The 21359-nt window shown below is 46.1% G+C and overlaps 1 protein-coding gene across 2 annotated transcripts in view; it reads left to right on the plus strand.

Annotated features, from left to right (window-relative positions):
• The first annotated feature begins 5838 nt into the window (after positions 1–5838).
• ZNF592 (zinc finger protein 592) overlaps positions 5839–21359 on the plus strand; it is a 40617-nt gene continuing 25096 nt past the window's right edge. For both annotated transcript variants that reach the window (XM_014890006.2, XM_088172279.1), the window contains exons 1-2: positions 5839–5935; positions 9610–11924. In XM_014890006.2, the coding sequence (XP_014745492.1) occupies positions 9618–11924 (2307 nt within the window). In that variant the 5' untranslated portion in view covers positions 5839–5935; positions 9610–9617. The remainder of the gene's footprint in view (positions 5936–9609; positions 11925–21359) is intronic.

A 21359-nucleotide genomic window follows, 5' to 3' on the forward strand; every position in this document is an offset into this window, starting at 1 on the left:
GCCTTTTCACTACGCCATTGGGAGGATCAGCAGGGCTCCTTGTGAGCACCTGGGAAAGTGCCAGAGGTAATTTCAACAACCAGAAGCATGAAGAAGGGTAATTCAGTATGTAAGGGCTAGGGTAGAAGTGGCATGGTTGGGGGGCAGTGTGGGGAGGAGAAGGGGCCTGTGCACCAGATGCCCTCATTTCTGAGTTATTTTATCCTTACTCTAGTAGTGGAACTAGCTTCTCTAAATTAGCCCCTTGTTTAGGGGCTATGTTGCCCCTAATCTTTGTTTAACATCTGGAAACATATTCATATATTCTCCTAAATGCCTATCCTAACTCTGTGAGATAATTTGAAGCAGGATAATTTAATCTACTGACCTCTTCTTTCCTACCTTACCTTAAACATGGTTGTGTTGGCTGCCTGTTCCTCCTTTTGGGAAAAACATCCCACTCACCCCTCAGCTACACCTGTACCATGTATTGACCTTGTGCCAACATCTACAGTCCTATCCCTCTTCTTGTGAGTGTGCAAAGCAATTTCTTGAGCTTTCTTGGGGAAGTTTTTAAAGATACAACTGCACTGATACTGCTTGGAGTGTGCTACTGACAGTTTAAGACAGAGAGCCCTTACGGAATTATTTTTCCTGCAATTTTCTCAAGCTTTATTTAAACTTTTTACCAAAGTTCACGAGAGTTTCCAGGAGCAATGTGGGCTGTGGCTCAATGCTGCTAGTCACTCTACCTCAGCAGCTCTCCCTCCAGCTGGATCCCACCGGGGAGTCAAGTACCTCAGTCTTCATTTTTGCCCACACAATCACTTGTCAGGCTATGTGTAAGCTGAACTTGAATCCTGAGGGCAGTTCTGGGCCTCTCATGACAAGAAAGACATTGATGGGATGGAGCATATCCCGAGAAGGGGATGGAGCTGGGGAAGGGGCTAGAACACCTGGAGCAGCTGCAGGAGCTGGGGAGGCTCAGCCTGGAGGAAAGGAGGCTCCGTGGGGACCTTCTGGCTCTGCACAACTCCCTGACAGGAGGGTGCAGCCAGGTGGGGATGGGCTCTGCTGCCAGGATGACAAGAGGAAATGGCTTTGAGTTACATTAGGGAAAGTTTAGGTTGGATATTAAGGAAATTTTCTTCACCGAAAGGATCTTCAGGCAGGCACTGGCACAAGTGTCTAGGGCAGTGGTGGAGTCTCCACCCCTGGAGGTATCACTACCCAATGTGGCAGCAACACTGGGACCAGTCCAGCCAGGAAATCCATGGTATAAATAGAGGAGCAGGAATGATGGAGTTGCCCGAAAAATAAGGAACTTTAATGGATGAAAAAACAAACATAGAAACCTCATGGTATGAGTGGCAACCTCCAAAGAACCTGGAACCTGGAACCCAGGAATTACAACGATGGATAGGGTGGAGTGGAGGCCACAGGATCCAATCGATAACGAGGATAAGAAACAGAACTAATTGACAACTGGCAGTCAGCCAACCATATATGGAAACTAAGAACATCACCTTATTTGTAATGAAGGGGTTAACATATTAGTCCCCAATTCTTTCAATTCTCTTGCCATGATTTAAAAGATGTCCTCTCTCCTAGGTGTCCCACAGGGTCTGAGGTTAAAGCTCTCTGCATATGTAGGTGAAGGTAGTTCCCTGTCCATCCCCACCAGATCCACTTTCACAAGGAGGAATTTAAAACACAAGTGGATGTGGTACTTGGGGACATGGTTTAATGGTGAATATGGCAGTGCTGCATTAATGGTTTAGCTCAATGATCTTAGAGGGCTTTTCCAGCTGAAATGAGTCTATGATTCCATGATGAGGGATGATTCAAAGTTTAATTTCTTCCCTGAAAAAGTGTACAAGCCTGGATCAGTTCTCTCTGGTTCACAGAGCCATCCCACTGCCATTGCATGGGTCAAGTGGAGACACAAAGGCAAGAACAGCTCAAACCCTTGTCACCCTGGGAAATGTATGGGGAAACCATGGTGTTCCCCAGCCACTGCAGACCCAGGGCCAGGCCCAACACTGCAGCCACAGGAGATGTCACTTCATCAGAAGAGAATCTTGAGAAGGTTCTCTTGCCATAGGCTGGAGTGTGGGAGTGAGTTGTTCAGAGGCAGCTGGAGAAGGAGGGGAGTCACTGTGAATCCCACTCGTGTTCGGCAGTCATGAGGAACCCCTCAAATGGTCACATCAGCTCTACTCAGGCAGAGCAACACGGAGCCCAGGGGTCTGCTTAGAGGATTGCACAAAGGGTCCTTGCTTGTTCAGAGCTCGGAGCATGTCTGTAGTGCACTGGAGCCTGCAGTTCTCGTGGGTGAAGAAAACTGGCTGTTTGGAAGTTATTCTCCCAGTCTCCTGGTTGAGTAGTAGAATGGGTTTGGTATTGCACCAGAAAAAGCTGATACAGGCAATGGGCATTCTTGGCATTTCAGCAGGGTTTGACTGCAACTTCCCTGCAAGAAATCCATCTATCTCACCATGTCTCCAAATGGGAATCCACCAAATTCCAACAAATTGGATATAGAAGCATGTCAGGATATGAAGCAGTCCTTCTCTATTGGGATTTTGCCTCATTAAGGTTCTTACTCCTGTTCCCAAACTCGCTGGGATATATGGCTTTGTTCTCTTAGATTTCACTCAGGAATTTAAGGTCAGGGCTCTATCACTGCAAGAAAGTATCACAACCACTACATGTTGTGCTGAGTGAGCATGAATGTGGAGCAGAGGCAGGTTTTCCTGTGTTTATGGTGGATCAGTGGTTGTAAAGAGGGATCTCTATAGAAGAGATGCATTGGCTCATCAATAGTTGTGTCAATAAGGAAAAACATGGAAAAAAAACGGTTTGAGGCAATGAAGAGGGCAGGCCCTGGGAGTGAGGGAGATCAAAAAGTCAAATTGATAAGTATAAATGGTTTTAAATGTATACAGAAGACACCTGTGTAATTAATTACCCTGATTTAAGTTACACCACTTTTGTGTGTGTGTGTGTAGATAACACCAAGGACTACGGTGTTATCTTAGAGGAATGTTTGTGTCTGGGGATTCATACTCACCCTGCCAATAACAAATCTTTCCTGAAGTTTCTGAAATATTAATTATAGTTTTGTAACATGCAAATTTTGCAACCAGCTCAAGGTAATTCACTACAATATAGACCTCTGGCAAAAACAAATGAATTGCTGATGTGAAAACTGACAGTTGCTTAGACATGAATGCTCAGGACTTGGTGATGTTTGTTATTAAAAATAAAATGGGTCTCACTGTCCTTGCCAGCCTGCCTGCCTCCATATCCTTTTCAACACACTAGCACCTGGGAAGAACCATTTCCTCCAGCTCAAAAGCAGTCACCGACAACCCCAAGCAGGTTAAGAATTAAAAGTTAAGCTCTCACATGTAGCTGCACGTAGCTTAAGAGTATTTCATCCAGGGGCTTCCCTCTCTGAGGTGCCACCAGCGGGTCCCACCAATGTTGCTCCCTGCTCAGGCGTAAGCATATCCCAAGTGCAGAGTGCTGCTCTGTACATCGTCTCCTTAGATCAATAGCTTTTGTCTTTTCCACATCAAATCACAGAATCCGAGATTGGTTTGGGTTGGAGGGACTTTAAAGTTCATCCTGTCCCACACCCCTGCATGGACAGGAGCACCTTCTGCTAGATCAGAGTGCTCCAAGACCTGTCCAGCCTTGGACACTTCCAGGGGTGGGGATTCCACAACCTTTACAAAACAAGCCCTAAGGGACAAATTTAAACCTTAAAAGAAAAGCAAAGGGAAGAAAGATGTTGTGCTTCCAGATTTGTCAAATCACCACGGTGGACTAAAAATAAGAAAAGGAATATGATTTTTAGGTCATGCTGAAAGACATAGACTCAAATTAGAGGGTTTTATGTATCTGCTGTCTTGAGGAAGCGACCCCAGCCACTCCAGGGCTGTTTCTCCTCAGCCATCTGAGGGATGGAGCTAAATTCCTATTGGTATTACATTTCTTAATTACCACAACCCTTCAAATTACCACAGCTTTCCGATAAGCTACGACTTGTTCAGAACGGTGACAGCTCTTAGTAAATTGTGTAACAAATGTCAGCTCTCTTACTAGATACAATTTAGAGGTTTTCATAGACATGTTCTAAAATTAGAGGCAACAGTTGCAATTTTGAAAATGTTTTCTCTTTGTGACCCTTTGTCCTTTTGCTCGATTTTGGAAACTGGCTATCGCCTCCAAAAGGAGGAAAGTGATGACATTGATTCAGAAATCAAGGATATGAAGCTATATGTGTCAGTTAGAAAAAAAGATATTTTTTTGCCCATGGTGACAAAGAAAAAAATAATTATTTAACTAGATGAGAAACAAATGTAGTATGAGCAATGCTGTACACCTGGTACTGGGGGTAGATGGTTAAAATGGCAGTTCCCGGGAAAACAGCCTCAAGAAATACCGTTTATTTATTATGATAGGAGTGTGCATATCCACACCTCGATAGAAAATGCTTCACAGCATCCCAGAGTACTTGAAGTCGGAAAAGAACTCCTGAGGTCATCTGGTCCAGCCTCAATCTGGGCCAGCTAATGCTGGCTTCTCAGAAAATCCTGACTGGTTTTGAACACCTCCAAGGACAGAGACTCCACAGCCTCCATAGGCAACCTGTGCCAGCCTGTGGTTACCATCACAGGGAAAAAGTATTTCCTGATGTGGATCAGTGTATGCCCATGGCATCCAGTCCTGGCACTGGGCATCACTGGGAAGAAGCTGGCTCCTTCCTCTTTGCACCCTCCCTGCAGGTACTTGTAGACATTGATGAGCCCTCCCTGAGTCTACTCTTCCCTAGGATGAACGGCCTCAGCTCTCTCAGCCTTTCCTTTCAGGGGAGGTGCTTCAACCACTTCATCATCTCCATGGCACCTCGCTGGACTCTCCAGTATGTCTATGTCTCTCTTGTGCTGAGGAGCCCAGAACGGGACATGAATGGAGAACAAACAATAACCACCGCTCTCTCCTCATCCCCTGAACTTGCCATGGAAACAGTTTGGTTTGGAAAGGGCCTTAAAGTTCATCCTGTTCCAGACCCTGCCATAGGCAGATACACCTTCCACTAGACCAGGTTGCTCTAAGGCCCACCCAACCTGGCCTTGGACACTTCCAGGGATGGGATAGGCACAGCTTCTTTGGACAACCAAGAAGGCCTCACTGCTCTCACAGGAAAGAATGTCTCCACGTCTCCCGAACCTCTAATCTAAATTTATCGTTCTAAAAGTTTCGATGTAGAAGGCATCAGGCTATCAGGGATGTAATTCCTTTTTAACCTGTGCTGGCAGAACCCAGACACCTCCTTGTCCTCGCTGTGTTTGGAAACGGCTCCAGGGGTTATTGGCTCTGTCGCCTTCCCAGGGATCAGGGTGAGGCTCACCAGCCTGGAGCTCCACACATCTTCGCTCTCGCCTTTATGAGAAATCAGTGGGTCCATCAGTGTAACAGTGAGTAAACCGCATCAGGATGGGAGTGGGACGCAGCGAGGAAGGAGTTGAAGACACGGAGTGGAGACTGAAGCGGGAGCTGTACGCGGGGCAGATTTTGGTGAGGAAACCTTAGAACAGCGGGAGCGTGGGACCCCGGCGGCTGAAGGGGCGGCGGGACCGGGCCGGGCCTGTGGATGTCTCTGTTAGGAGCCTCCCGGAGGGCGAGCGGAGGCGGAGCCCGAGCCCCGGGGTGGCGAGTCCCTGTGGCGGGGAAGGGAAGGGAAGGGAAGGGAAGGGAAGGGAAGGGAAGGGAAGGGAAGGGAAGGGAAGGGAAGGGAAGGGAAGGCGGTTCCGCTGCTCCCGCCCCGCCCCAGGCCCCACCCCCAGCCCCACCCGCTGCCGCCGCCGCCATGTTGCGGCCGTTGGTGCCCGGTGTGGGGTGAGGCTGCAGGGGCCCGGTGGGCCCGGAGGAGCTGCCTGTGTGGGTGAGTCCTGCCCGCCCGCCCGGGCCCGGCCGTGCCGGGCCCGCCCCTCCCGCTGCCCTCCGCCCTCTCGCGCTCCCTCCCTCCCGCCGGCCCCGCGGCCGGGCGGTGCTGCCGCCCCGCGGGCAGGGCGGGCGGCCCCGCCGCCGGCGCACCGAGCGCTGTGCGCTCGCACCGGCTCTTCCGGCCCGCAGGCCGCCACCTCTCCGCGTTCTTCAGGTCCCTGCCCCGGGTCGGCTGCGGTGCCCGCGGCGCCCCACCCCGGCCCGGCTCGGCCCGGCCCGGCCCGGCGGCGCCGGGACAAACAAAGTTCGGCAGGGCGGCCCACGTGCGGCGGAGCCAGGCCGGACCGGCCTGTCAGCGTGGGGGGCGGCGGGGCCGGCCTTTGTCTCGGGTGGGGACGGCGTGGGAGGGGGGTGGTGTGTGTGTGGATGTGTGTGGGTGTGTGCCTCTGTGTGTGTAGGAGTGCCACGGGCCGGACGAGTCCCCAGCCTAGCGGCCCCGTTCGCACTGAGAACCGCACCGGGTTCGTGAAACTTTTCGCGGGTGTTACAGCCCCGGGTCCCACCTGCCGCCGAGCCGCCCTCCGGTTAAGCCCTCCGCCAGCTGCGGCTGCCCCATGCCTTCTCCGCAAGCCTGACAGCCGATTCGCGGCTGCTTCCCCCATCCCCTGCCTTCCCTACGCCTCGGCTCCCGGTATCCCTGCCTTCCCGTGGGATTCCAGTGTCATGCAGTCTCTCCCAGAGACATCAGCTCGACTTGAGCAGCCCTTGGCAGATTTTTTCCCATGTACACTGTTGTTTTGCAGAATTACCAATATTTGGTAATGGCAATGTACATGATAAATAATCCCCCACAGCAGGGAATTGGAACTAGATGGTTATCAAGGTCCCTTCCAAACCAAACCATTCTGCGATTAATTTCCTTTGTATATCTGGGATTTCATGCTTCACTATTAAGTGGCAAGCTCAAACCTCCTCCCTAGTTTGAAAGCTGCAGAACATCTATTTCCAGTCTCCAGAAGTCCCTGGGAATAGTACCGCTAGCAAAAGGTTTGTATGGAGTGAGTGCAGGATGTGGGTCCTGTGGTGCCTGTCCTTGACTTTGAAGCTTATCAGTAGCACATGGCCCTGGGATTTCACATCCTCCTCCAGGGTTTTTTTGGATGGCTTGGAGCCTTATAGGTTTCCTGATTCCTGGAGAAATGTGCTGTAGTGAAATACACTCTTTACTCCATAAGTCCTTCTTCTTTGCTCATTTTATTCACCTCTTCTACTGCTTTGCAAATCTCAACCTCCATGTTTTCATTGGAATCCAAGCTTAGGTTTGCGGTCCTTTGCACAAGAATGATGGAGTAAGGACAAAGGTCTTTTTTTTAGCTTTCCTCACAAGCTAGTTTACATAATTTCCTTTAATATCCTTTTTCTGCTTGTTATCTGTGATCAGAGGTAAGCATTGTTTAAGTCAAAGATTAAATTTATGTTATTTAAAAATCACTTCTGTCAATAAGATACTTATTCTCTAGAATCTGGGTCAAAACTTAGCTTATTCTGAGAAAGTGTAGCTTTGTGTATGACAAGTTTAAGATGCAGTTTTGTGGAGAAATACTTGGGTAGAGACTTGTGCCCTCATGATTGCAAAGACAGTAAAATGGTGCTTTATAAGACTCAAAGATGAACACAAATGCTTCTGAAAAAGCAAGGTTTCATCCAAGAAAAGGATATTTTAAGATGCTGCAGATATGTCGGATTTATTTTGTCTTGCATTTTAAAACACAGATGCATAGAGGTGTTCCATAGTGGGAAGGAGAAGGTCAGGAATGGTTGGCAGGCTCATTTTTCTCTGTACAAAAGTCAAGCGTGCCAGATTATGGAATGAAATGTCTTCCTTTGGAAGGATTTGTGTGCCAGAAATTTTGGGAGCTATGTAGTGCCTAGCTCTCTCCCAGCTGGTACAAGTTTTCCCACCCAAAGGAATGGGAAGTTTCAGGTCCATGCCTTTGCCAACTACAGTAATCTGTGTTGTTTCCGAAGTCCTTACCAAGTGCTGGATTTGGGCCTCTGGGGATTTCATGCCCAGCTGTGAATCCCTGAGGGATATGGTTGTAAATTATTGCATAGCCCTCTGGACCTTCATATTTGTGATTTAAGAACTAGTTTAAGTTCAGTCCCAGCACACTACTTTTAAGCCAAATAAAACTCTGCAGAATGTTTTGCAGTAGATTAACCAAAACAGCACCTCTGGGACTTGTCTGGAGCTGAGCTAAAGCTCAAAGACCACTCTGTCCCTGTGCTCCATTCTGAAGTGATTTCTCCTGGCCCAGGAATTGTTCCCCATTCCAGCAGCCTGGCCAGAAGGGTTGACTTCGTTTGGTTTGAATGTGATGCTTGACAAACTTCTAAACTGAATGGTCAATAATGACAACAGCCTTAAATCAGGCCCCTTTTGAGAAGGCATCAAATGGCTTCTCTCTCTCCTTCTGCCTTGTCTCATGGTCCTGCTCTCTGCCTGCACCTCTCTTTGCAGTTCTTCCCTGTTGTCCTGGAATCCTGCCACCCCCTCGGTCTCCCTTGCATGCTGCTGGCTTTAGCAGCATTGTTGCAGCCCAAGTCGAGTGTGGCAGGACTTACCTTGCCTGTGGATGCTCCTTGCCAAGCAGGAAGTGGTGCCCTGCTAGTTCTGTTGACACATTTTGGTTTTTTCCCCTCCCCCACATGCAGCATACACCAGTTCACATAAATTTGGAGTTTAAATAAAATATATTAAAAGAATGACTCATTAAATGTTTATGACGTCTATATTGTACCAACTTGAAAATATTTTGATTAACAGTGTAAATCCAGTATCCCTGACAGTAGTGAACACAAATGTTCTAGTAATTTTGTGCTATCAGTTTTCACGCATCCCATCAGCGCTTGATTATTCCTGTTGTAGGTTGCTGTGTCGAGTGTTCCAAGTCCCCACTTCATTTCTGAAGAGCTTAGAAAGAAAGAGCTGGCTGGGAACACAATTTCTTCTTGCAATTTGGATATAGTTCCTTATTCTATCTTTGGGCAATTTTTGCTTCACATTCTAATTAAGGATTGCCCCTGTTTCAAATAACCCTTCTTGGAACTGTTGTATTGAAATATTTACTGAAGACTTCTATTATTTAAGTTGCTCAGGGTAGGGAGTCACCTCACTTTTCAGGTCTGTGTCTCTCAGGCCACCTGTTTGCTCCTTCCTTTCTTCCTTGAGGAAGGACTGAGTTCTTCAAATATGACAACCTGTTGAGAAATCAGCAGTGATTGCTCCTATTAGCTCTACAAAAACCCCAGCCAAACAAAACTCCCTCTGCCACTGTACTTCAGTACCTTCTGTTGAGGCTCGTGATGCTGGCTGGCTTTGGATTAATGATGCACCTGGCAGGTTGAAAAGATGTCCCCTGCATGAGCTGGGTGTAGTTTCAAACGTTGTGCTTGTACCAGCTTTGTTCTTGGGGATCCTGGGATAAAGGGATGCTTGCTGTCTCTCACCATGCTGCTTCAAGCACCTCTGAGGAGCAGCTCTGCCCACATCCCAGGCTTTGGGCAGCTGTGATTTTTGTCACAGAAGGTGTTGATGCACATGAGTCTTACAAAGTTTGTCCATGGGAGAAATGTACTTGACAAAGTATTTTTTTGTGCTTTTAATTGTAGCTTTCATCATGGGGGACATGAAAACCCCTGACTTTGATGACCTCTTGGCTGCTTTTGACATCCCTGATCCAACTAGTCTCGATGCTAAGGAGACCATTCCATCAGCTGGGGAGGAGAGTGAGAATCACCTGAAGGCATCGGGAATGTGCGTCGATGAGAACGTGTCCTTATCCCACTCTCTGCCTCCCTCTGATGCACCTGTTGTGAGTGTGATAGTGAAGAACACAAGTCGCCAGGAGTCTTTTGAGGCAGAAAAGGAGGGGAATCACCTTGGAACTGGTCTGTTACACAATGGGTTTCGTGGCTCTGATCTGCCAGCCGAGGCTCATGCTTTAGTCCATAGTTATGGCAAGTTTGAGTCAACTTTTATTAATGGTGACAGCTCGAGAGGTTACTCTGATAAACTGGACGAGTCCAAGTCAGAGCCTTTGCCAACATTTAGTCAGTTTAGCCCCATTTCCAGCCCTGAACCAGAGGATACATTCAAAGAGAACAGTATTGGGGATAAACCCAAACATGCCCAAACTCCCTATTTTCCACCACCTTCAATATATGTACCAACAGGGGCTTCAGTCCTAGATCATCTTAGGAAGGTGCCAGAGCCCGAATTAAGCATGTTTGATCAGTACTGTAAAAAGGAACAGAAGATGGAAATCCAGCCGCAGCATAGGCTGGAAATGAGCAGGAAAGAGCAAGACAGAGCAGTGGAGAGGTTTGCAGAGTCAAGCAAGGATTTGTTAGCTACCAACAGCTTTCTTGGAGAAAGCTTGGTGTTTGGAGACCTCCCTCACAATAATTTAGGAGACAGCAAGGGGTCGGTGCCCGAGCTAAATATGTCTTCGTCAATACCACCTCGGCAGAGGCTAAAGCCAGCTCATTCCAAGTTGTCGTCCTGTGTGGCAGCGTTGGTAGCTCTTCAGGCCAAAAAGGTTGTGTGCATTCCAAAAAGCGATCAGCCAAATTTTACCAAGGAACCTGGTCCTTTTAAAGACGGGACGAAGGGAAGTCCAAAAATGCCCAAGTCGCCAAAGAGTCCCCGAAGCCCCTTGGAGGTGGTGAGGAAGGCTAGCAAGCAACCGGAGAGTCCTCGGAGTGTGTGCAGTGACAGCAGTGGGAAAGGCTCTCCTTCCATGGCAGCTGGCTCTCCGCCAGCTATCCCCAAAGTTAGAATAAAGACTATCAAGACATCTTCCGGTGAAATTAAAAGGACTGTAACTAGAATTTTGCCAGAAAACGATGAGTTGGGCAAATCTTCAGAAGAGTCACCTGCGGAAACCTCTTCTGCCGAAGAGCTTATCAAATCTTTCCCATCCCCTGACACTAGTGCAGTTACAGAAAGTGAGGCTGGCAAGAATTCAACCAAAACCAGGGCTGCTGTGGCTATCCAGCTGTCAAATATGATGAGTCCTTACTCAGACAGTATGAAAACGGATATTGCAAACAGCACGTGTTCTGTGTCCTTGTCTCCCCTGCCAAACTGCGGCAGTGGTGCCATAAAAGTGGGGGTCAGGAGGCAGCAGCAGGGTACCATGATGCAGCCGTCCAACATGACCACCTCTAGCCTTCTTCCCAAAGCTGTACACTTGGCAAATCTTAACTTGGTCCCCCACAGTGTTGCTGCTTCTGTTACAGTGAAGACATCGGCACAGAGGCGAAACCAGTCTCAAGTGACACAGATGTCAGTGCCACTGGTGCACCAAGTCAAGAAAGCTGCTCCCGTTGTCATGGAGGCATTCCATAAAGTGCTACACAGTGCCAATCCAGTGCCGATATATACTCCGAACCTTAGCCCCCCGCCTGACACTAGTATTAATTTACCTGCCTCTGGGTATTGTTGCCTGGAATGTGGGGACTCATTTGCCTTAGAGAAAAGCCTGACTCAACATTATAGTAGGCGAAGCGTTCACATTGAAGTCATGTGCACTCAGTGTTCAACTATGCTCCTTTTTTTTAATAAGTGTAGCTTGCTAAAACATGCACGAGATCATAAGAGCAAGGGATTTATCATGCAGTGTTCTCAGCTGCTTATGAAACCAATTTCCATAGACCAAATGTTTTTACCTTCTCCTACAAGCCCTTCAGTCTCTCCAGCTCCTCAGACTTTGCTCTCGTCCTCTCCTCCACCTAAGTCCAGTGCTGCTTCAGGAGGCGGGGTAGGGATTTCTGTGAGCACTCAACCAGCTTTGCCTCTCTACACAGACCCACAGAGGCTAATCCGTCATGGTCTTAAGTGTTTGGAGTGTAACAAGCAGGAGCAGGATTACACTTCTTTAGCAGCTCATTACCAGAGAACCTCAGAAGATAATGAGAGACTGGTAAGTCGTCATTTTAATGTTATTAGTTAAATCTCAAAGTTTAAAGAGATTGTCCTCAAGGGGAAAAGTAGGCATTGTGGTGGCAAATGAGTCTCTTTGCCTGAAAATTGCATATGGGGAAGATTTGGAATGCACATGAGTCTAGACATGTGCATGTGAAGAGGTGTTTAGTTTTGTTTGCTTGCCTTCTTTCTACCCTTTGCCAGTAAAAAGAGCATAGTAAGGATCTGTGGAGATCTTTGAGTATCAAAGAAAGGTGATGAAGATGAAAAGTGGATGAGGTGTGCAAGAAAGCTGTAGGGAAGGATCAGCACAGCGTTACCTGAAACAAGTTTTTGTGCTGTAAGCGTGGCTGGAAGAGATCTAGCACAGTTTAATGTTGCCTTTCCTGGAACTGGTGCCAGAACCTTCTGTGTAACACATTGTACATCGGGTGTTATTGTTGCTGTTGGTGAGGTCAGCTGTGTACTGGACAGGTCTGCTGTGGTATGTGGGGTGGAAGGCTGGTTCTGGCTACTTTAGCCCTTTGGATGGTATCATGGTGAGTGGGTGCCATGATTGCCTAGCAGGGTTAAAGACCCTTGTTAGTGGCTTCCTGCCTTCCTCCTGTGCTGCCCTGCTCAGGTCTCCACCACCTTTATGGACCTGGTTGGAATCCCCTTAAATTAACCTCCAGCTTATGTTTCTCCTGATGAAGAGAAGATGATTGTTGTTGTGTACCAGGACCATACACTTTGTTTATGGCTTTTATTTTGGAAGATATGGTCAGTCTTGTTTAAGTGTTAACCAACCTGCAGTTGAAGAAGAGAAGGACTCCTTTCTTCTTATCTCTTTGGACAAGGTGAAAGCTTTCCAGCTTGGTTTGGCTGCCAGCACAGCTGGCTTCCAATGCAAGGGCTGCAAAAACCAGGACTCCATGCCATCACTTGGGATGATGACCACATCTGTGCTGTGGCTGTCAGAATCACTGTTCTGACACTGTTGACACAGTGGTAGAACACTGTTGCACTCCCTAGAGCCTCCCTGTGCTGCTTGAATGGCTTGCAGGAGTATTGAGGTTGCTGTGGTCCAATTTAGATGCTTTGTAATCTTAAATTCATCAGCCAAGAAAAAAAATAGATTACGGCTGAATGGTTTTGATATTGTAAAAAATGGCAATGTGACCACATAATCAGGTTTCTTGCCTGAGGCAGGCAAGTGAGCACTGCGCTCTGTCAACACCCTAAATTATTTTTCAACTATAATTTTCAACTAAATATAATTCAGCTATTTTTTAGGAAATGTCAGCAGTCTGGCATTAAAACTTCCAGGAGAAGGGATATAGTGAGTGCTCCAAAGTGAGCTAAAATGTTAATCAGTGGCATTAAAAATGTATTCCTATTTCTGTTGTGGGATTATCAATTCAAGAGCTCCTTAAAGATAGTATTTTTAGCTTTTAATCAAATAATTTATTCTGTAACTTAGCCAAGAATAGAGTTTACGCCTCTCACTTCAAGTAGTTCTGCTAGATGTGAGATTATTTTTGCAGTATTTTTCTGAAGAGAAGCACTGTAAAAAGAGGCAACTTTTGAGCTCCTGAAACCAGTTCCTCCCTTTACACTCCACAGGATGCATGCACTGCTCTGGGATTCCTTTTCCACTGTATCTGCTGTCCTCCAGGCTGCCCAGTGGTGCTCCATGCTGTTCCCAGAACATCTGTTTCAATAAAGTTACATTTCTAAAGGAAATAAGCATCTGTGCCCCATGCCTGTAATTGTGTGTCTGGATTTAGCAGTAGCTGATGGAAGCCATCCCACTGCCTTTTACCAGAGCCCAGGTGTTTGGTGTCACTGGGCTGAGAGGTAAAAGGATGGGTGAAATTCAGTGGTCTCATAGGGGTCCCTGACTCTCTGAGCTGTCCAAGGGAAAAGGTATGGATGACCCTCACATCATACATCTCACGTGAATAACACAGTGTAGCTCCCAGCAGTATCAAGGTCTGAGAAGCTGAAGGTTTTGCATATAGGGTATTAATGAATGTAATACTATTAATCATGGTGTGAGGAGGTTGTAGGTGAAGCTGTTGGAATGTGTATCATAAACTCCTGGAATAGGAGAACATGGCCACCCCTTTTTGAGATGATACCCCGACTCTGCATTAATATAATTCCTTGGATTGTTCTTTCTGTTTTGGTCAGAAAAAAAGAGAAATATTGGTATAAGCAGGAGAGGATCAGATTACTGATTTTGCAAGCAATTTCTTATATGATAGAAGTAGTTAAAAACTCCAGTGTCTGCAAAATTGTGCCAGGACACTTGTATTTTGTTGCAGTGGTAGAAATTGAGTGTAGAGAAATTCTTCCCTGTGATGAGGTGAGAAGCTGTGGCTGCCCCATCGCCATAAATGTTCAAGATAAGGTTGGATGGGGCTTGGAGCTACCTGGTCCAGTGGAAGATGTCCCTACCCATGGCAAGGGGTGGAACAAGATGGTCTTCAAGGTCCCTTCCAACTCAAACCAGTCTGGGATTCTCTGATTCTCTGAAATTGCATTGCTGAGGAAGGCATTGATGTAACACGTGTAGTGAACATCTGTTAGTGCCCTGGTAGTGGTTCAAAACCACTATGTCCACAGGGCAGAAGGTGTTGATTTCCATACTGGTACGTTTAATTAAAACCACAGTCCACACCAGTTGTTGTGCTTGATCCACAGCACGCTGCAGTAGTGGGACAATCTGTCAGGATGCAGAAGTAGTATTAATTGTCGTGGGCAAACTTGGCTATGAACCACATCCCTATATCTCAAGAGACTATCTAGAGTTTTACCATAATTTTGTGCATTTTGAACAAATGCTGTGTATTTCTTCCTCCATACTTGATGTCTATCTGACTGTTTTGAAATGCTGGTTTAGAAGTGGTCGTATGGGGTGTGATTGTCATAATTTCTTAAAGATGGCAAAAAACACTCTGATAATTTGGAAAATTTTTGCATTTTTAAATTTATTATTCAGTCTCAGAATTCAGGCACAAACTCTTTGCCATGTCCCACCGAGAAACTAGGAAGTACTGATGCTTTCTGCATGAAGACATGGCTTGATTTATGCCTTCTGAGGAGCTTCAAGAAGTAGGAGGGCAGATCCCCTTTGTATTATGGCCAAAAGCTTTTAATCTGTGACTATTCAGATTCTTGGTACCAGATTGTCCCTAAAAATTGCAGATACTTGGAAAGAGGAGATGAATGTATTATGGGAAGAGCAACTTCAGCTGAAGGGAAAGGGTAAAAGCAATTTATCTGCAGCACCTGGGTTTGTACTAGAAGGTGGAGACCTGTGGAAAATAAGCCAGGTGATTTTTGATCTGTGTTCTTGGAAGTTTTTCTGTTGAATGACACCAAATCTGGATGCACATCCAGTGTGATCGCTTTGAAGTGCTCTGCTATGGTGCTTTTAACTCAAAAACTGCATGGGTGCTGCACCTTGCTAAGAAGGAAGGGCTGATCCAATGGGGTTGATGGAGAAAAGAAATAGCAGGAAAGAGACCTACTTTTCAGTATGATGTTTTCAGTTACCCAGAAGCTGAAGGACGAGCAGCCTGTGATAACAGGCAGGAATGATTGGATTGGAGAGGGGGAAGAGCCTAAGCTGGCTCTGCTCCATGAGAAAACTTACCCTGTGTTGATACTTAAGACTTTTCACTTTAATTGGAATTTCTTACCATGACTTGTGAATTACTCAGACATTTTCAGGTTTCCCAGAGCTGCTTGAAAGTAGATTGGTGGATTTTCCCTTTCTTCCAGATGATGTCTTGGGAAATACCTGCTGTTACATTCCTACATGGCTGTGGGTAAATCCCACATAAATAGGACGGATAATGGGTAAATTACTTTCCTAGGTGTGGCCAAAATGTGAATGACATGGCTGGGTCACAGTTCTGTTGCAGGAAGGAAGAAAGATAGAAATGTGGTCGGGACAGCAGGGAAAGGAGGAGATTTGGAGAAAGTGAGAGGAAGAGAGGAGAGTGATGATGTGGCTGAGAAGGTGCTGTGGTTTTCTAAAGGAAAGACCTTTAAAAAATGATGGAGAGCTTGACCTTAACGTTGTATTTTTAAACATGTACATGATTGCAGTTGCTAAGAGTACAGCAGGGTTTATTTTGGTACAGAGTATGTGTAGGATGAATGCAGTTCCTCCCAGCTGAATACTGTGGTGGCATGGAATTTCCATGTCTTGCAGGGAGGATACAGGCTTGAATCATCCACTTCAGAAACATAAAGAACCGGATTTGTTAGATGTATGTTTTGAATGGGTCATCTTAATAGATCAGAATGACTTTGCCTTTTTTTGGCAACTAGTGGGGCCAATTCTGCAATTTTTTCAAGCTTGTGAATTAAGTTGCTCAGTGGGACCTATGTACTGCTTTTCTATCACTGAACTGCAAGAAGGAAGCACTATGGGAATTTGAATGGCTGGTAGGTTGGATTTGTTCAAACCAGAAGCTATGCTCTATGTAGGCATTATACTTGTCCAGATGTTGAAGAGGTGGTTCCAGATGTTTCATGTAACTTCAGGCCTGTTTGGTCTGATACAGTGGTGTGTTCTACGGCAAGATTTTTGGGGGACAAGAGGGGGAAGGATATTTAAGTAGGTGTAATTTAAGCCAAATTAGTCTTTATTTTTAAAATAGAGAAATTAGTTTATCCTCTTCTCCTTTATGTTCAACAAGATGGTTGTTAGAGTACTTCATGAAGAATGAATATACTGGAGAAATTGGGTTGTGAGGTTGGAGCAGAATCAGGCAAACTCCCAGAAATAATTGCAACTGGGATCAGCTGTTTTATGAGATCGCCTGAGGGATAGTTTTGGGTATCTGTGGAGTTAATATTTGTGTTAAGGAGACCTTAGAGGATGACTGTCTTAAAAATTTTGCTGAACCAAACTAACAAAGTAAGTAATAGAAAATGGAGAGTATTTTACAGGAGGATCTAGATGACCTTGAAAACTGAGTAGGAGTGGTATGAAAGGCAACCAAAGGTAGGATTTTTGGTCTTGAGAAGTCTTTGAATAACTGAGGTGACACAACTGTGCAGGAGACTTATGTAAATTTGCAGCACCAGTCAGGGCTGTGTCCCTCTTGCTAGAAATAACCGAGCTGGAGAGGAGTGTATTGTTTTGTTTATCAGGATAGACTGAAAAAACTGAAGGAAGAATGACCAGGAATGGAAACATGATCTCTTAAGGGGAAATTAAAACCCCTTTATGAGTTTAGCTTGGCAGAGGCCTGGTAAATGAGGGTGGGTCTCCTTCAGCACTGAAGCAGACAAAGGATTAAGGTGAGTATAGTGGCACTTTTTTCCTCCACCAGAAACTAAATCTGCCCACAAGAAGTACTTCCTGTACTCACAGGAATTGCTCTAGGCAATTCATCAGCATCAGACAGTTTTCAGGGGTCAAATTACAGGAGAGAAACAAAGCCCATGCAGCTCCTGGTGCCTGCAATTAGGATGTGCTTTTCATTTCAGAGTGTCCTCTGTATCCACTCTCACCCTGTATCTGGTGTGATCATTATAGAAAGGAGCTTTTAAATTTAGGGGCAATAATGATGCAAGAACAGACTGAAATAGATTTATGTAGAAAATCAGAGGACAGTCTGTAATCATCAGAGGAATGAATTCTGGAAGAGCTTTGCAGCAGAAGTAACAGAACGAAAGACACAAACTGATTTTGAGACAGAGCTTATTTATTTTCTTAGCAAGAAGAGACTCATGCACAATAACATGTGTAAGAATTAAAAGTACCTTTTGACCCTTGTGGGCATAATTGTCCATCTACTGGTAACCAGAGATGTTTAATCCCTTTCTCTTTTCCTTTCTTATTTGAATTGACCACCAAAAATCCACCAAGGTAGCTAACAACTCAAATAAAGTACAAAACAAACTCGGGACCTCTGAAGTTTCTTGAACCTTTTGTTCTCCTTACTTTTTCTCTTGTTATTTTCTCTTTTTTTTTTTTGTCCAATAAGAATTTTCAATGAGTTATGATGTGTCCTGTTTATGTACCACCTACATGAGTAATTTAAAAGCAATTTTATTGCTGCCTTTTCTTTTTCTTCCTCCTTCCCCGTCTTAAATCAATGCTTTATAATTTATTGGATAAAACTTGCCAGGAGCTAGTAGAACCACATGCCGCCCTGATAATTTCCCAGCAGCAAAAAAAGGCAGCAGCTTTATTTTTCCTGTTTTTCTCTTCCTTTCCCCCTTCAAGTTCATGTTTTAATTTAGAAAACAAGAGGGTTGAAAATCAGCAAAAAATTCCCTTGGCTCCTTAAAGCACTGTTTTCTCCTTGTCCCAAACCAAGAGTGATTAATGCAGTCCTTGGGTACTAGTGAGGATGGAAATTTTCCCTTTGAATTTTGTAGAAGCAAAGGGATGGAAGATGTTATGATGAAAGCATGTTGGGGAAATGGAGCTCCAGGTAGGGAGTGAAGACAGAGTGGCAGGATAGCAGAGCCTGCACCCAGGCCAAACCAGAGCATCAGGATGAGGGAGGAGAGGCTGGTGAGGAAGAAAAGCCAGGGTGCAGCTCCATGGTTTGCTTAAATCAGTTTGTGATCCGTTGCCATGAGGCCACAATCCCACTCTCTCCTCCTTCCCCACCTATGCCTGGCCCTGGCCGTCCTGCAGCCCCTGGAGGACTGAGAACAGCTGGAGGGAAGAGGATAAGGAGCAGGGCTGTGAACTGCAGGCCCGGAGAGTGAAGAGGACGGGACAACTGGAGACAGAGGTGTTTGTCCTGGGTAGGATGGAAATGGGGCTGGAAGCTGGTGTCTGCTAGCACTAAAAGGAAGAGTCCTGCTCCTGCATTCTTCTTCCAGCTGGGCATCTATGATGCCCCAGGCAACCTGGAGTTGTGACTGGAGAGCTCTGTGGGTGGCAGGAAGGAGAATGAGAGCCCAGATAGTGGTGATGGTCTGCTCAATTGTGCTGTGAGAAGAAGGCGCCCTCTGAAGTGTCTAATGATGCCACAAACATCGTGGAGAATAAACACAATCTCCATTCCAGGGAAGATGTGACTGCTGCATCCCTGGTTCAAGGCCAGATTGGACAGGGCTTGGAGCAACCTGGTCTAGTAGAAAGTGTCCCTGCCCATGGCAGGAGGTGGAATGAGATGAGCTTCAAGGTCCCATTCAACCCAGACCATTCTATGCTCTGTGATCTGTGTGCAGGACTCTGGTTGTGCTGGCATCACAGGAAAGAGATGAGATGTGTTGCATGACTGGAGTGTTGTGATGGAGGGGCACAGGCTCTCTGGGAAGGACAGGCCAGGAAGACAAGAAATTGGGGTGCAAGGTGCGAAGAGAAAGGCAGAGCTGGAAGGCTGTGAGATGATCATCATGGATGGGCAGGAATCAACCCTTCAGGGTGGACAAAAGAGCAGAGGTGTTTGTGTCACCACTGTAAGAAAAGAGAGGGAATGTGTCCCTTGTAGAATATGGGGTCACACTGGTGACTTGAAAGTGTGGATGTGAAAACTCATTTAATCCACTACGTGATCATTTTAGCAAGTGGGAGTTAACATTTCTAGTTGGAACTAAGTGCCCACCCAGCCTTCCTCCTCACACTCTTCCGCTGCTCCATCATGGAGTCCTTCCCATGGGAGACAGTCTGTCATGAACAGCTTCATCATGAGTCCTTTCCACAGGCTGCAGTTCTTCAGGATGTCCTCTGGAATGAATCCTTTACATGTGCTGCAGTCCTTCAGGAGCAGGCTGGAAGAGCACGAGCTTCCCACAGGGTCACAGGTCCTGCCAGAAAACCTGCTTCAGCAAGGGCTCTCTCCATGGGCTGCAGCATCCTTCAGGGCACATCCACTGTGGTCCTCCATGGATTAGAGGGGAACAACCTGAATCACCATTGATTCATCACAGTATGCAGGGGAACCTGCTCTGGCATCTGGGCTGTTACTCTCACATCTTCTCACTCCTCTTTCCCAGCTGCTGCACAGCATCTTTTACCTTTTCCTAACCTGTTATCCCAGCAACGTAGCTCAAGGGCTCGGTCTTGGTCAGTGACAGGTCCATCACAGAGCTCTGTCTGACATGGGGGAAGCTTCCCGTGTCTTCTCACAGAGACCACCCCTGCAGCCCCTCCCAGCCAAAACCTTGCCATGTAAACCTGGTGCAGTGGTCAAAAGAAAAGATGTGGAAACTGAAATTCCTGAAATTACAGCTGACATCGTAAAGATAAAAGAGTTACAGATTTCGCAAATTCAGAAGTAAGCTGATTTGATGCAATATTGCCTAACATCTGTGATGCTACTGGATTTTTCCATTGCAATTCCACTTTGTTTCTCTAAGCTGTCAGGTTTCCAGATTTACACTGATGCTTTAACCAGAGATTTTTCCCTGTACAAAAAATGCATTTTGCATTTATTTAATAGCCTTTGTTTCCAGAGATAAGTTTTTATTGGACTGCCTTACTGAAGCTTAAGCATCCTGCTGTGTTGGGATGATTGAGATGTGTGTGTAGGAGTTGGTCTTGGTGCAGCTCTGAGGAGGACACTGGATTTGGGAGTGTTGAAGAGTTAGTGAGGTTCAGGGATACAAATACAAAAGGTCGATGGAAGGAGGTGGGATACAACAATGAGGCTGAGGGTGAATTGATGCAAGGTGGGAGTAAGCTGAAGGTAGAAGAGAGAATGGATGGGAGAAGTTTGGGATTAAAGGGTGTCTCGTGATCATGTCTTTTGGCTGAAGGTCAGGCAGGCTCCCTCAGTGGCATGGGCTCCTTAGGCTGACAAAATGGCAACTATAAGGAAATAACAGTAGCTGTTGTCCTTGGATATGGCTAATTAGGATAAAATCTCTACGTTAGGGTTCTAGACTGTTCTTCTTCAAATTAATAATCTTCAGTTTCTGGCGAAGGGGTATTTTTCATCCATTAATTGAACATGTTAATGTGATGATGTGTGTTTATATTTAGAGAGAACCTGGGCAGGAGTATAGTTCAGTTATTACAGTGACAGCAGATTCAGTTCTCTGCCCACTGCTTCTCCTCAAATTGGTAAAACGTTGTGTAGCAGTGCTGTAATCTGGATGGTTTAAATAAGTCAAAAATAGCCCTCCAAGCATCTGGAACTTGACTGTAGTGTGGCCCACAAACAGTCACCCTGGAAGGATGCAGGAAGGGGGAGCACAGGGAAGCAGAGATGGAGGTGTTCCGGCTGTCCTCTCAGAGCCAGTACATCGCACCACTATAGTCAAAGCATCCCTGCTGAGGGATACAAATTGCTAGCATTGATCCCAGTAAGGGAGAGCTACTGAGAAGTTAAAGGTTAACTTTAAGTAGTAATTGGTCATTTTTTTTTAATAGCAAGAAGATCCTGCTAATCTCTCTCTGTGATCCCTTGGCTGCCCCTGCAGCTGGCAGGGGATTTTTGGTTTGAATGTGTTAGGGGCAAGC

Source organism: Sturnus vulgaris, chromosome 13, assembly GCF_052056855.1.
Source record: "Sturnus vulgaris isolate bStuVul1 chromosome 13, bStuVul1.hap1, whole genome shotgun sequence".
Classification (NCBI taxonomy): Eukaryota; Metazoa; Chordata; class Aves; order Passeriformes; family Sturnidae; genus Sturnus; species Sturnus vulgaris.